General features: G+C 57.4%; 4 protein-coding genes across 4 annotated transcripts; 2 read left to right on the top strand and 2 right to left on the bottom strand.

The window, feature by feature from the left end:
- Positions 1-313: 313 nt before the first annotated feature.
- On the top strand, positions 314-805 carry CABS01_07966 (uncharacterized protein; the record flags this gene model as incomplete). Its single annotated transcript, XM_060541328.1, has 2 exons — positions 314-574; positions 707-805. The coding sequence occupies 2 exons, from the start codon at positions 314-316 to the stop codon at positions 803-805; spliced, it is 360 nt and encodes a 119-aa protein (XP_060402828.1).
- Positions 806-1,209: 404 nt separating this feature from the next.
- Positions 1,210-3,574, bottom strand: CABS01_07965 (uncharacterized protein; the record flags this gene model as incomplete). The annotated part of the gene is made up of 2 exons (XM_060541327.1): positions 1,210-3,001; positions 3,192-3,574. The coding sequence occupies 2 exons, from the start codon at positions 3,572-3,574 to the stop codon at positions 1,210-1,212; spliced, it is 2,175 nt and encodes a 724-aa protein (XP_060402827.1).
- Positions 3,575-4,180: 606 nt separating this feature from the next.
- On the bottom strand, positions 4,181-7,713 carry CABS01_07964 (uncharacterized protein; the record flags this gene model as incomplete). Its single annotated transcript, XM_060541326.1, has 2 exons — positions 4,181-4,718; positions 4,772-7,713. The coding sequence occupies 2 exons, from the start codon at positions 7,711-7,713 to the stop codon at positions 4,181-4,183; spliced, it is 3,480 nt and encodes a 1,159-aa protein (XP_060402826.1).
- Positions 7,714-11,163: 3,450 nt separating this feature from the next.
- Positions 11,164-13,110, top strand: CABS01_07963 (lysophospholipase; the record flags this gene model as incomplete). Its single annotated transcript, XM_060541325.1, has 1 exon — positions 11,164-13,110. The coding sequence occupies one exon, from the start codon at positions 11,164-11,166 to the stop codon at positions 13,108-13,110; it is 1,947 nt and encodes a 648-aa protein (XP_060402825.1).
- Between the last annotated feature and the right edge of the window lie 661 nt (positions 13,111-13,771).

Below are 13,771 nucleotides of genomic sequence, written 5' to 3'. Positions count from 1 at the left end.
ACCGACCTACCTCGAACGCTCACCATCGGTGTAAGCGGCACGCCGCACACCTCCCCTCACCTGCGGAAAGGAGTGGGAAGGTAAGGTACGTACCATAAGGTAGCTCCCCCTCCCCGCCCCCACCTAAACCTGCCCCACCACAAATTCGATTCCAACGGGAAAGAGCTGTCTCTGCGCCGCCGCGTGGTGCCCGACTGTCCACACAACGTCACAGCTCTTCAACCACACGATCATAGTCTCGCCCCTCGAATCCTGATCCAAAGGCCCCCGAATCGACCGAACATCCAATCGCCGGTATAATCCCTTGCACAAAATGTCTGAGAAGCAGCCCCCCACCGTCGTCGAGGGTGCCACCGCCGGCGATGTCGAGGAGGAGGTCCAGCCCGCAAAGTCAGCCGAGGACCGCAAGGCAGCGTCCGCCCTCGCCAGCCTCGATGCCGGCGGCGACGATTCGGGAAGCGGTCAGGTCGATGTCGATGCCGCCCAGAAGGCGATCAAGGGTCTTGGTGGCGCCACCGCTGCCAAGAAGGAGGTGAAGAACGTTAAGGTCGATGCCGCCGATGTTGCCCTGCTGGTTAGTCAACCTACCTACCTGATACGCGCGATGGAAGACGGTCGAGAGATGGGAGCCCCCATCATGAGAGGATGTTGAGACTTGACGAAAGTTGGGAATGAGACAAAGGAATACAAGCTGACAAGGACATAGGTTGACGAATTGGAGCTCACCAAGCCCAAGGCGACGGAGCTGCTCAAGGCCAACGACGGAGACGCTGTCAAGGCGATGAAAGCGTACTTGCGCTCATGAACGATTGAGGCGGCCGATGGCTGGCATGGTTATAGACTTCGGAGTAAAAGTTTTAGGTTATGTTTGTTGAGGCCCAGGATTACACATGTTATTCAATGGTTCGTCTCTGTCCGCTTTTCGACACAATTCCCTACTACGGCAAGGCTAACTTTTATGGTCTTTAGATCAGATGACCAAAGTCTCAAGCTTCAAATAGAATTGGACGCCCTTCCTCCCAAGTGGACTGCATGGGACATCCCTCGTTTCTACCAAGACTGCGTGCTCAGCGTGATTCGACTTGAACCAGACTACGCCCTTGACGGCTTTAACACCTCGATGAACGTCGGCTTCTTGCCGTCACTGACATTGATACACAAAGCTGAACCATGAACAGCACTCACATTGACTCACTGATGACACGAAATCTAGTCTCCCCTCGTCCTGGGCATGATATCCTCCATCTTGACGCACTTCGGCTCCCACAAATCCGTCTCATCGCCCATCCATATCGGACTCCGCCCCGGCATCCCACGCCCAGGCGGCCCGGTATGGTTCCCGCCGTACCCAGGTCCCCGACCCCGATACGGCGGCGGCGGCGGCCGACCATATCCAGGCTCCGTCCCGTTCCCTGGTCCACCCTCCGGCGGTGGCCTCGGTCTCCTGCCACCCCACATGGACCTCAACAACGGCCACATGGGGATATAGCACCGCTCATCCCACCCGCAAACATCCCGACACCGGATGAACTCCCCTTCCCAACCGACCCACGCCCGGAGTCGCCTCACCCCATCCGCCCACTCGCCGCTCGCAGCCTTCAGCTCCGACGTCTCGACTCGCTCGAGATCATACCACGCCCTCTCGATACCGAAACCAACTTCAAGCAACACCCCGCAGATCCCACCCATGACCTCCTCCACGGCGCCCCTCAGATCCCGCTCCCTCACGCTCAGCGGTAGATCAACCATCAACCTCGTATACCGGTACCGACACCGCGAATACGTCTCCGCAAACAGCGCGCCCTGGACATCCCACGTCTGCCGATCAATCTCGCGCGGGTACTCCAGAAACGAGACGAGGAACATGTGGCTCTGCCCACGCAACTTGTATAACCACTCTCTCACCGCCGTCACATTGCTCCAGTCACTGCCATCGCCGCCGAACCTTGCACCCTCCTCCATGACCATCAAATGCCCAGCCGTCCGCTGCACAATCTCCCCCATGGAACTCACCCACTCCATCCCACTACACCCCCCCTCGCCCACAAGCGCGTCCCTCAACATCACCTCCGTCTCCCACCTCATCCCCGCCGCCGCCTCCGCCGTCACATTCTCCAAATGATGCATCCTCCTCCGCCTCCCAAGCTTCGCCAACGCCTCACTCCGGTTGCCAACACTCTTTCTATCACTCCAATACCCTTCCGCAGTAAGATTCAACCTCGCCCGTTCCTCCTCCGCAACGGACCCCCAGAACCGATCCGCGTACCAGCTCGTGATCCCGCACCCCAGCACCCGCGCCCGCGTCTCCCCTTTACCCTGTCCGAGGCCGTTGGATCCGTAGTGCCACGTCGCCGAGGCGAACCATCCCCACCCTTGCGTCTGCAGGAACGGCTCCCGCTCGGCGGGACCCATGATTCCACGCCAGTTGGGCGGCATCGGTGGACGGGAAGGGCTCACGGGGCGGTCTGTTAGCGTAGGCTGGGGCGGGAGCGGATACACCGACGTCGGAACCCCTTCTTCTCCATGCAACCTCTCACCAGCCTTCTTCATGGATCCCTCAACCTCATCCCTCTCCGTCCTCTTCTCCCCATCATCATCGTCGTCCTCCTTCCTCAACTGCGGCGCAGTAACATTCCCCCTCCCAACCAACCTCAAACTCCCACCGCCCCCAAAATCACACCAAATCATCTCGAACCCCGTATTCATCCTCACAACCCCCTCAAACCCCCACCCGGGCCCCCGTAGCCCCTTCTCCAGCAACCAGTCGCAGAGCCCCATGGCCCTCTCGTACTCGGGCTCCAACCCGCGCCACGGACCTCCTCCATTACTCTCCGGGCCGGACACGTTGCCGTATAAATGCAGCATCTGGGTGTCGAGTTGTCCCAGCCCCATCAGCGCCGCGGACTCGCCGTCAAAGTAGAGCGCTTTCACGGGCCGCGTGGTTTGGTACGTGAGCATGAAGCTCTGGCGTGTGCTGCCCATGATGCCATAGGCCATTTCTCTGCAAGGATCCTCCCGTGTTAGCTCGCCGAGCCCAGGTTAAGGAGGTTACCTTCGCCCATGAGACTCTCATCATGACCACGCGAACACACTACACACCAATCCACATCACTCAAAATCACCACCCCCATGAGAGTCCACGCACGGACATGGGGAAAAGTGCTGCCGACAAAAAAAGAAAAAAATCTCACATATCAAAAGCAAGCCACTCCGGACTCGGCACATCCTCCTCGTCCATCCGCCCGTGATAAAACAGCGTAAACGCGGGAACCTCCACCGCCGCCATCGCGTGCCCGTTGGGGAACACGGTGTTGCTCCACTGCTGGAGCAGACCGTACGCCGAAGCGAACAGGTGCGGCGCCGGTGACGAGTAGTTCAGTCTGGCATACCATGACGATGGGCCACCATCATCGCTGCTCTCGGGCGATGAAGAGCCGGGTCCGTCTTGCGATGTCGGGTATGATGACGATGATACGCCCACGGGTTTCTGTACCTCATCGGCCGCGAAGGCGTCGGCGGCGGCGACGTACTGAGCCGCGAGCAGCGACGCCGTCAAGGCTCGCAGTGACCGCATCTTCTTCAGAGTAGATTCTGTAGAGTGCAAATAGAGATTTATGAGCAATCACAACAAAGAAAAAGAAGCAAAAAAGTCTAGACTATCATCTTCGCCACAATCCAAATGGGTATCAAAGCTCAGAGTCTCATGTGTGTCGGATGGATCTTCCTTATCAATCAATCAATGCCACCCTCGAGTCAAGTCAAGCGTGTGGTCTCTAGGACGTGGGACGTCGGGACTTTGGTTGGCCCAATCAAAAGAACGCGCGGCCAACATGCGTCACCTTGCCAGATACGGACAAGGGTCAGGGGACTTGAGATATCCTCTACTGCAAACAAGCATCACGTCAAGCTTGCCAGCGGGAGGGGATTTTAAATCTGAAATGAAAGACGAACAATCAAAGAGTCCTTTCAAATTGTGTTCCAAAGACAATCAACGCTGCCCTCGCAGCGCAGCGTATGTTCTGATGTACAACCAATCTAATAACCTAAACACCTTGATCCAGTCCCTTGGGAATCCGTATCCCATATCCGGTGTCAACGCCGTCTAAAACCAATCCCGTCGCATCTGGGCCGAGGCCTGAGTGGACAAAGAACCACAAACCAATTGCAAAATAATCAACATCTAGCGCCAGGCCTTGGCCAAGGGGCTTCCAATCTTGGGCGCAAACTGCAAGCTCTTTCTGCGAGCCGCCATCAGGCGCTGCATGACGCTCTCGTCCTTGTCTCTGTTGAGAATGCCCTCGCCCATCTGGACAAAGGTATTCTGCTTAGGAGGGCAGGTCTGCATGTGCAGGGTCTTGGTGGGAGAAGAGTCATACTCAGTCATCCCCGAAGGCGTCTCTGCAGCATACCGAGCAAGAGCCTCAGGCGCAGGCGTGACGGGAACCGGAGAGATCAGGCCCTGCCAGTCATCGTCGTCGTCCTCAGCCTCGTCTGAAGGGGTGTGCATCCACACCGTGCTATCACGTCGGTTCATGGGCGTGTTGGGCGCAGTTTTGGCATCGCGACCAGCCTTGACGGGCGTGGGGACAAGCATGCCGTCCTGGTTGGCGAGCGCTGTGGGCTCCATGCTCTTGCGACGGCGCGCGCCTCCGCGGGGAACCATGGAGGTGTCGATGTAGTATGGCGCCTCCTCGAGCCACTCGTTCTCACGCTCACAGCTGTGTCGATGGGTTAGCCAGACACCATTCAAAAGGACTTAGAAGACACTTACTCAAGAACCCAGCTCACGCCGACACACTGCACAACACCATTGGACTCTCTGACCTTCTCCATAGTGCGCTTGCCGCCATCCTTGTAGACGACGTGGGTGATGCCAATCTTTGAGGCATCCGAGTTGCCAGCAGCACTTGGGTTCCAGTTCCAGGTCTTGACGCATCGCGCTCCCATCTGACCGAGAAGCTCGACAAAGATACCGCTGGCGTCCGCACCCTCGGTGGTGTGCACATCCACAAAAACGACGGCACCACGGAGGAGACCTGGGTTGAGGTCCCGGCGGGGAGTACGCGCCGGTGTTCCGAGGCTCGACCAGACATCAGACTTGGCCGGAGTGACGGGGGCAGAGTCGAGCTCGTTATCGTTCTGCTCGTCCTCATCCTTGTGAGTCTTGCCAGGCGAGTAGGAGATGACGGTAGCACTCCTGTTCAGGCTTGGACGGCTGACTGGGAGTCGGGAAATGCTGGCAGCACGCTTCTTCTTGGGACGAGGGGTCGACTCATCGGCAGGTTTCAAAGGAACCTTGGAGACAGTGGAGAACTCGCGCGCCAGAATGCGGTTAGGAGTCACTGGGGGGACATACGCATCGCCGCCGAACATGGCGGGGTCAACGGGCATGTCGTTCTCGTCGCCGTACTCTTGGCTTGCCTCAGAGAGAGTGTCATCAAAGCTGTTGGACGTGTTGACAATCTCATCAATCTCCTCAGGCTCCATCAGAGACATTTCGTTGGCCTCAGCCGCAAGAGCCATGTCCTCCTCAGTGACCATGAGGTCGTCAAACTCGGGATCTTCGGCTTCAGCAGAGGCGGAAATCTCGGCCTCAATAGCAGCCTCAATCTCATTCTGAGCGTCCATATCGGCGCGCACAGTCATCTCATCCTCAAAGTACGTGCTTCGGAGGGGAGAATCCTCGGCGCGAGGAGTGGCAGCACCCGAGCGTCCAGGAGTGACGGGGCGTCTCGGTGTCTTGGAAGGGCTAGCAGCAGACCAAGCGTTGAGTTGGTCCGCCAAGGGAGTGAAGCCAACACTGGAAACCCGAGACTTGGCCATGCTTCGTCGAGAGTTCGCGGGGGTGGCAAGAACCATGTTGTGAGCTGAAGAAACTCTGGGGCTGTTGGCGAGCTCATCATCAGAGTCAGACTCCATGTTGCCGTACGGGTCCATATCCTTCTGGCGGAGGCCAAAAATGCCGCTGGGGGCATGAAGAGTGAGCTGAGGTGCAGCTGCGGCTTGAGGCTGGAAATAAGGCTCGTCGTCGACCATCATAGGCTCCCCGTCCGAAGTCAAACCCTCCTCAGTAGCCTCGTCAACAAAGACATCATCCTCTGCAGGTCCCTCTGACTGCTGAACATGGTCAACCTCTTTAGCCGGCTTCAGTTCTTCAGTGGGGGCTTCCAGAACAGGAATGTTTTTCTTGAGAACGGGGTCGGCATGCCTTGGCAAGACAGCTGAAAGGCGACCGGGGAACTGCATCGGCTCTTCCAAATGAATGGACTCGTTGAGCATGGCCTCGGCGACTTCATCGAGCTCCTCGTCATCCTCGGCATCGGCATGCGACTCTTCAGCCATGAGCTTCTCGGAAGATCGCTTGACAGGGCGCAGAGCAGTGGGTGTGGACAGCAACAGAGGCTTTGTGGCGGGAGATTGCATTTCTTCCAGTCGCTCCATGGGCTTTGCGGTCATACCCTTGATAGGAGACAAGGGTCGCTTGGCTGGTGACTGAAGCAGAGAAGCCTTGAAGTTGGAAACCTTCTTCTCGCCCTCATTGGTCGAGGGCAGAGCAAAGGGCTTGATGGCGGACTGCGGACGCTTGGCCGGCGACTGAAGCAGAGATGACTTGAATGAGGATGCGGCACCATTCTCGCCGCTCGCCTGTAGTGATGCTGCAGGCTTCAGAGACACTCCCTCAGCACGCTTAGCCGGGGACTTCATCGAGTCCCGGTAAGGCGAGTTGGGAAGTCTCTTGGCGGGAGAAGCAAGAGCATTTGTGACTTCATCCTCTTTCTCCGTAGGCTTGGTGGAGTTTTCGTCATCATGGAACTGCTCTGAGTCGGAAGTCTTATCGGCAGGCAGCAAGTTGAGCTTCTTGGAGGATCCGAGGGCACCAGTGGGCGGCTTTGTCGGGCTCTTCATCATTGGTCGCGGGGGTGTGTCCGGGCCGGCCAACTCGTCATCGGAGAAGTCGCGAGGCATTGGGACCTGAGTAACCTTCTTAGGGCTCAAAGGAGTCTTGTCCGTCTTCGTGGCGGTGGAGGCGGCGGCGGCGGCGGACTTGGTCGATCGAGGTGCCTTGGGAACGGGAGGCTTTCGTACTGGTCTGCCCCTGAGACCAGTGGTAGCTGCGGGCTTCTCGGTCGTCTTCTTGCTTGCGTCAGGAGCGATGTTTTCCTTTTCGGGTTCTTGGAATGTTACCGTCTTCTTGACGGCGGGCTTTGCTGCTGTGACTGGTGCGGCGCGAGTACGCGTCGTCGTCTTCTTCACCGGCTCCGCTGCCTTAGAGGCAGATTCTTCAGCTGCCACCTTTCTAGGCCGGCCACGGGTAGGCTTTACTGGCTCATCTTTGGGAGCTGAGGGAAGTGTGCCAGAAACCTGGCGCGCAGCAGCTCGTGCACGAGTTGCTCGGCCAGGAACACCACTTGATGATGAGGATACTGTTGCCGGTATAGCAGGCTCTTCTGTCTTCTTGGGGCGGCCTCTGGTAGCTCTTGTGGCACGAGGTGCGTCCTCGGATTGCTGTGCTTCTTCGGTGTGCTCTTCCTCCTCAGCATCATCGGCTCGTGTCTTTCTCTTCGCTGAGGTCGATCGCGTCGGGGCAGAAACGCTGGCTTTCGCCTTGGCCGCAGCGGTCACGATCTTGGTAGCTCTAGTGTTGGTCGTGGTATCGGCAGTCTTTGCAGCTCTGGAGCGCGTAATACGCTTAGGGGGTGATTGAGGCTCCATCTTGTGTGTGCGTGGGGTTTGAGGGCGAGTGCAAAAAAAACAAAGATGAGGTAGAACGGGTGTTGGTTGTGTTTGCTGGTTGGATTAGTACACTGTGGTTGTCGAGAGTATGTTGTCGTTTATTTACATGATGCTGCGATGGTTGAACTGGAAGCTCAAAGTCAGGGAAGAGCGGGCGGAGGGTTTTGTTGATATGGAGCTTCGCGTAATTGCCGTTGCCATGTCAACCTCCAAAAGGGGTCCACTTTCGGAACGCCGCAGCCCTTTCCCGGGAAAACTCCACAAAATGTCAGGTGCTCGACCCTGGAAACCCTTGACACCTGGCGACCCGGTATCTGCCAGCCGTCTACTACTTTTCTTCTGTTCGCTCGTCAAAACAACATCGCTAACAAGAAGAACACGCCCGATCCTAGTCTACACCGCGTCATCGAATAAGATGTTGGATCTCCCATCACGCCAGTGTGACCTCTAGCAAGCAGTGCATCAACACCTGATTGTGTTGTTGATAAACAACGATACAATTCATGCGTTTACCAACGGCATCTCCCACGCGACCTGTACCACATCCATCAAACGCGATGCATGTCTGCTACACCAAACAGCCAAGCCTAGACTGCCGAGAGAGCGCTCGCCGTGACATCCACAAGAAATGACATACTTTGCGAGTGACGATGACCTCAGGTCGCTAACCTCTTTGATAAGGCTCTAACGAATGGAATTTGGCTAGTCGCGACGTTAGAACCAGCATCGCTTTGTTACCTACACCTATCCAACGCTCACCATGCTTGCTCCTGGTTCAAGCAAACGGCGTGTCGACCGTCTGACGTCGAGGTGGCTCAAAGGGGATCTTGCTGTGGACTCTTCTGGGCCACGCTGAAACATTCCACCTCGCGCAGAATCATCAATCGCGCCTGGCCGAAGCACGGCGTACTCATCCTCGTCCCGTTTTGACGTATCCAAGAGATCTCAGGCAATAGAGAGCATCTCTCTCCCCGCACTCAATCTGCAACCTACTCTATTCCGGCCTGCCCCTTCTGACAAGGCACACCCTAGACACAGGCTTGTCTGCCCGCACCAGCACTCGCTAATGCGGTGCGGCGGCACCTTCTGACGCCATGGGGCCCTTAAGCAAAACTCCGGTAGTGGCTGGCTCGGGATCGACCCTTCATTGGACCCTCGGGAGGCTCATGCAGGCCATAGGGCAACCCGAGGCTCAAGGAACATGGCAAACTCAAGCACAGTTGCATACCTGGGGCTGTACGAAGCAGGTCGTCTCCTCACAAACTCCGTATATAGTGCGCGCTCCGCCTGGAAAGGGCTCGGACAGACTCAGAGGTCCGCATGAGTAGGATATCGTTCCATACTTCCCGACAGACTTCCATCGGGGTTACGTTGTCGTGTGTTCTCAGGGCTGGGCGGCGACCTCGGCGAGCAGCAGCAAAGACAGCCGCAGCAGAGCATGAGAGTCAGCAATGGGATGGCGCAGGCACGCACACACACACACACACACAGCAGGCCAACACATCGCACCAACACCAACCGTGTTAGCCTCCGCCTCTTCCGTTGCCGCCGATCGATTCCAGGCACCGTTCTTGGCCCTGCTGTGTCGACGCATGCCTCGTCTCACCCACACAAATCTGTCGCTGCCATTCGCCCACCACTCGATGGCGGGGGCTTTGAAAGGAGGCAGGAGGCAGGAGGCAGGAGGCAGGAGGCAGGAGGCAGAGTGCCGTATTGTATACGATGGCATGCCGAGGAATTGCGGTCAGCACGGATGGAAGACATGTCACATATTGTCCGGATTGGGGAAGACGATGGCAGGGGAATCAGCATCAAACGCCTCAGGAGGCTTGCGACTGATGGCTAACCACCTCAAGGAAGGGCTCAAGTCTGACAGTTCGGGCACGAGCACAACACTTGCACGAGCACACGACAGCAAGGCGACGTATCCGTACTTTTCCCTCTACGGATGCACATGATTTGTACGAACAGAGAATGCGGCATGCGAGATGCCACACCGAGTGACCAGGTTCCATCTCATAAAACGCCGCACCCGAGACCGTGGAACCCGCCGCTTCAGCACTGCGGCGCTTGACCTCATCGCGCCCTGGGCTACCGTGCTCTCTCGCCCTTCTCTCTCGTTTTGTACTAATCTCTCACAGGGTTTGTCATCTCCTTGCATCATCCGGATCCGGGCGCTCACTGTCTTCTCATCTCCCCGTCGGCATCTTGGACCGAATTCTGCCCTATCGTACTCTTTTACGGATCCTCTCTCATCTTCGGCACCCGCGTATCCCTAAGGCTCCACATTGTTTCCAATGAGCTTCTGATCGCCCCAGAAAAAGAGGCCGCCTTTTTTGCCTTTTACAAATTCCCTCTTTGGGGCACCAGACCACAACTCTGTACGGAGTACTAAGACTCCTTTGGATCCTGACCTCACATCATCACTAGCCAAGCCGGGTGATCCGGATCTTCCCATTCGCTCCATAGCCACAATTTCCGCGTACTCATCTCATCCCGCCTCAGCTGCCCAGCACGCCCAGCTTATTAGGCTCTGCGGGTTACACAGTACTCATCTCCCTCTTATTCGTCAGTCCATACATGAAACTTTACGGATACGGCACACAGGGTCAGATCAAAGATCACCTCAATCAAAGACCTTGTCCAGGTTCACGGACAGACTCAGACTCCACTGTCGTATCGTGGAATGCTCCGCCGTTGGTAATCCCTTTTAATAGCCGCTGGATCACGCTCTCTTTTCGCTTGAGTACCCTGAGATTGAATATCTGCCTGTCTCCCGAACCTTAAGTCCACTTCGTTCTCGCAGAACGTCGTCACGTCTGGGAACGGTCATTGGGAGCTCAGCTACTAATCCTAGCTCTCACCATTGACAACTCATCCCAACACCCACTTTGGATAACGCAGGAACTGATCCTCCCGTCAAATCGCATCGCTCCTCCATTAGCAACCAAGCATTGGCCAACAAGGGGCCCTCTTGTAGCAAAAAAAAAAAAAAAAGACCACGGCATCCCGACGTCTCAGTCCGATTAAAAAGAAGGACCGCGCTCACACTCAAAAACTCTCCAATTCGACGTCATACCGGCAGACACCAGGCGTAAACCTTCTTTAGCTCGACGGGTCCGTGAAAAAGGCCGAAGCTTCCTCATCCCCGTCAAAGTCGCCGCACCGCACAGCCGCTGGGCCATGCCCACAAGGTCGACAATCGCTGGATCCTATTACTAGTAGTGTCCATCCGTCGCCCATCTCTACCGTCCCTTCCGATCCATCCTTTTTCTATTTTGGAGTCTGGGTTATCCGTATATCTTTCACAACCCCATCCTCTTTTTGATACCCCCTTTCAAGCTTCCCTTCTGTTCGCCCACTTACAAACCCACCGCCTCTGGTTCGACTATTCCAATAGGCCTAGGACCAAAGGAGGATTCACATACAATGATGCTCTCATCCCTATTGGTAGTGGCAGCTGCCGTTGCCCCGGTGTGGGCGGTTGATCCCGTGAAGCCAATGGCGGCCGGGCTCATCATGGAGGCCCTGGACCCCCGCGCCCTCCCGAACTCGCCTTCGGGAGGCTACGCACCCGCGATCGTCGACTGCCCGTCCGCCCGTCCTACAATCCGGTCCGCATCGGCCCTGTCGCCGAACGAGACAGCATGGCTCCCCCTTCGCCGCAAAGCCACAGTCGAACCCATGCGCGAGTTCCTAACTCGCGTCAGCATTCCCAACTTTGATGCCGGTGCCTATATTGACCGTGTAAGCTCATCATCATCGCAATTGCCCAACATCGCCCTTGCCGTGTCAGGTGGTGGGTACCGGGCCCTCATGAACGGCGCCGGCTTCCTTGCTGCCGCAGACAGCCGGACCCCCAACTCGACATCATCTGGCCAGATCGGTGGCCTCCTCCAGTCCGCCACTTACGTTGCCGGTCTTTCTGGCGGTGGATGGCTCGTCGGCTCCATCTTCACGAACAACTTCTCCTCCGTGGTCGACCTGCAGCGCGGCTCAAAGGGATCCGCTGTCTGGAAATTCGATCGATCTATCTTCTCGGGCCCCAAAGAATCCGGCCTCTCCATCCTCAACACAGCCGAGTACTGGAGAGATGTTGCCAAGCAAGTCGATACCAAGGATCAAGGCTTCGAGGTTTCCATCACGGACTACTGGGGCCGCGCTCTCTCCTACCAGCTCATCAACGCCACTGACGGCGGGCCGGCCTACACCTTCTCGTCCATCGCCGACGAGCCCGACTTCCAGTCCGGCCAGCAGCCCTTCCCTATCCTCGTCGCCGACGGCCGCGCCCCCAACGAGCGCATCATCTCTCTCAACGCTACCGTCTACGAGTTCAACCCCTTTGAGCTCGGCACCTGGGACAACACGGCCTACGGCTTCGCTCCCCTCCGCTACCTCGCCTCCAACTTCTCCGCCGGCCGCATCCCGGACAACGGCTCCTGCGTCCGCGGCTTCGACCAGGCCGGCTTCGTCATGGGCACCTCTTCCTCCCTCTTCAACCAGTTCATGCTCCAGAACCTCTCCTCCGCCGGCCTGCCCGATTTCATCCAGTCCGCCCTGACCACCATCCTCAACGTCCTGGACCAGGACAACAACGACATCGCCCAATACGTGCCCAACCCCTTTTACGGCTACAACCCGCGCACAAACGTAAACGCAAACCAGACCCAGCTCTCCCTCGTCGACGGCGGCGAAGACCTCCAAAACATCCCCCTCCACCCCCTGATCCAACCCAACCGCGCCGTCGACGTCATCTTCGCCGTCGACTCCTCCGCCGACACAAACTACAACTGGCCCAACGGCACAGCCCTCCGCGCAACCTACGACCGCGTCGCCCAGCCCATCGCAAACGGCACCCTCTTCCCCCCCGTCCCGGACGCAAACACCTTCATTAACCTAGGCCTCAACCGCCGCCCGACGTTCTTTGGCTGCAACGCCTCAAACTTCACCCTCTCGGGCAACCAGCGCGTGCCTCCCTTGGTTGTTTACCTCCCCAACGCTCCCTACGTCGCACACTCCAACGTCTCGACTTTCGATCCCAGCTACGAGCTCGACCAGCGCGACGCAATCATCCAAAACGGCTACGACTCGGCCACCCAGGGCAACGCGACCCTCGACGCCCAGTGGCCCGTCTGCGTCGCCTGCGCCGTGCTCTCTCGCAGCATGGCGCGCTCCCGCGAGACCGTGCCCGACGCCTGCGCGCAGTGCTTCTCGCGGTACTGCTGGAACGGTACGCTCGATACCCGCGAGGTGGACTATAACCCCACCTTTGCGATTGGCAACATTGAGGCCAATAGTCCCGCCGCGAGGACCGGTGTCAGTTTTGCGACTGGGGTGTTGAGTGCGGCGGCGGCGGCGCTGGTGCTGGCGATCTAAGAGTTTGGTTTTTGTCATGAAATTTTGCGCATTAACGGCCTTTTCTTTGATACAACATTACGGAACATCACGGCTGGCATTGGATTCATTTTTTTCTGAAACTACGTTGTTCCTCTGAGGATAAGGAGGTCATGTTTGGACTCTTCTTCACCACCGTCGCTCCCTTGAGAGCAGGAAGACAGGATACTGCTCTGGAGTTGGTCAGCATTAGGATCACGGACATATTCACTACACCGGCCAGGGAGGGGGGGGGGGGGGGGGGGGGGGGAAAAGAGGGGGGGGGGGGGGGAAGAAGAAAACGTGGTGTGAAAGAGACATAAAAGAAGAGTAGGGGGGGACAAGGGGGGGGGTGGGCGTGGGGAGGGGGGCGGGGGGAGTGGGGATGGGGGGCGGGGGGGGGGGGGTGGGGGGGGGGGGGGTTAAAACCAGAGACGTTGGAGAAGAAGCAAGACCTCTGTTTGCAAGACTCATTAGAGAAATGCTAGTGTGTGTGAGAGAGAAGAGAGAGATGCGTAGTCTTTAAAAAGGCGAATTTGGGGATATCCACTAATGCAAACGTCCTTCCATGTAAAACATGACTGCATCAACAGGCTGCATGTAATGCCATTTGAAGAACCACGGCTCCTGTGCTCCTCCCCCTCCCGTTTTCCTGTGATATTTC

The sequence above is a fragment of the Colletotrichum abscissum genome (assembly GCF_030869225.1).
Source record: "Colletotrichum abscissum strain IMI 504890 chromosome Unknown Scaffold_17.1, whole genome shotgun sequence".
NCBI classification, from domain to species: Eukaryota; Fungi; Ascomycota; class Sordariomycetes; order Glomerellales; family Glomerellaceae; genus Colletotrichum; species Colletotrichum abscissum.
Note: the sequence above shows the minus strand (reverse complement) of the source record. Positions and strands in the feature narration are given on the sequence as shown.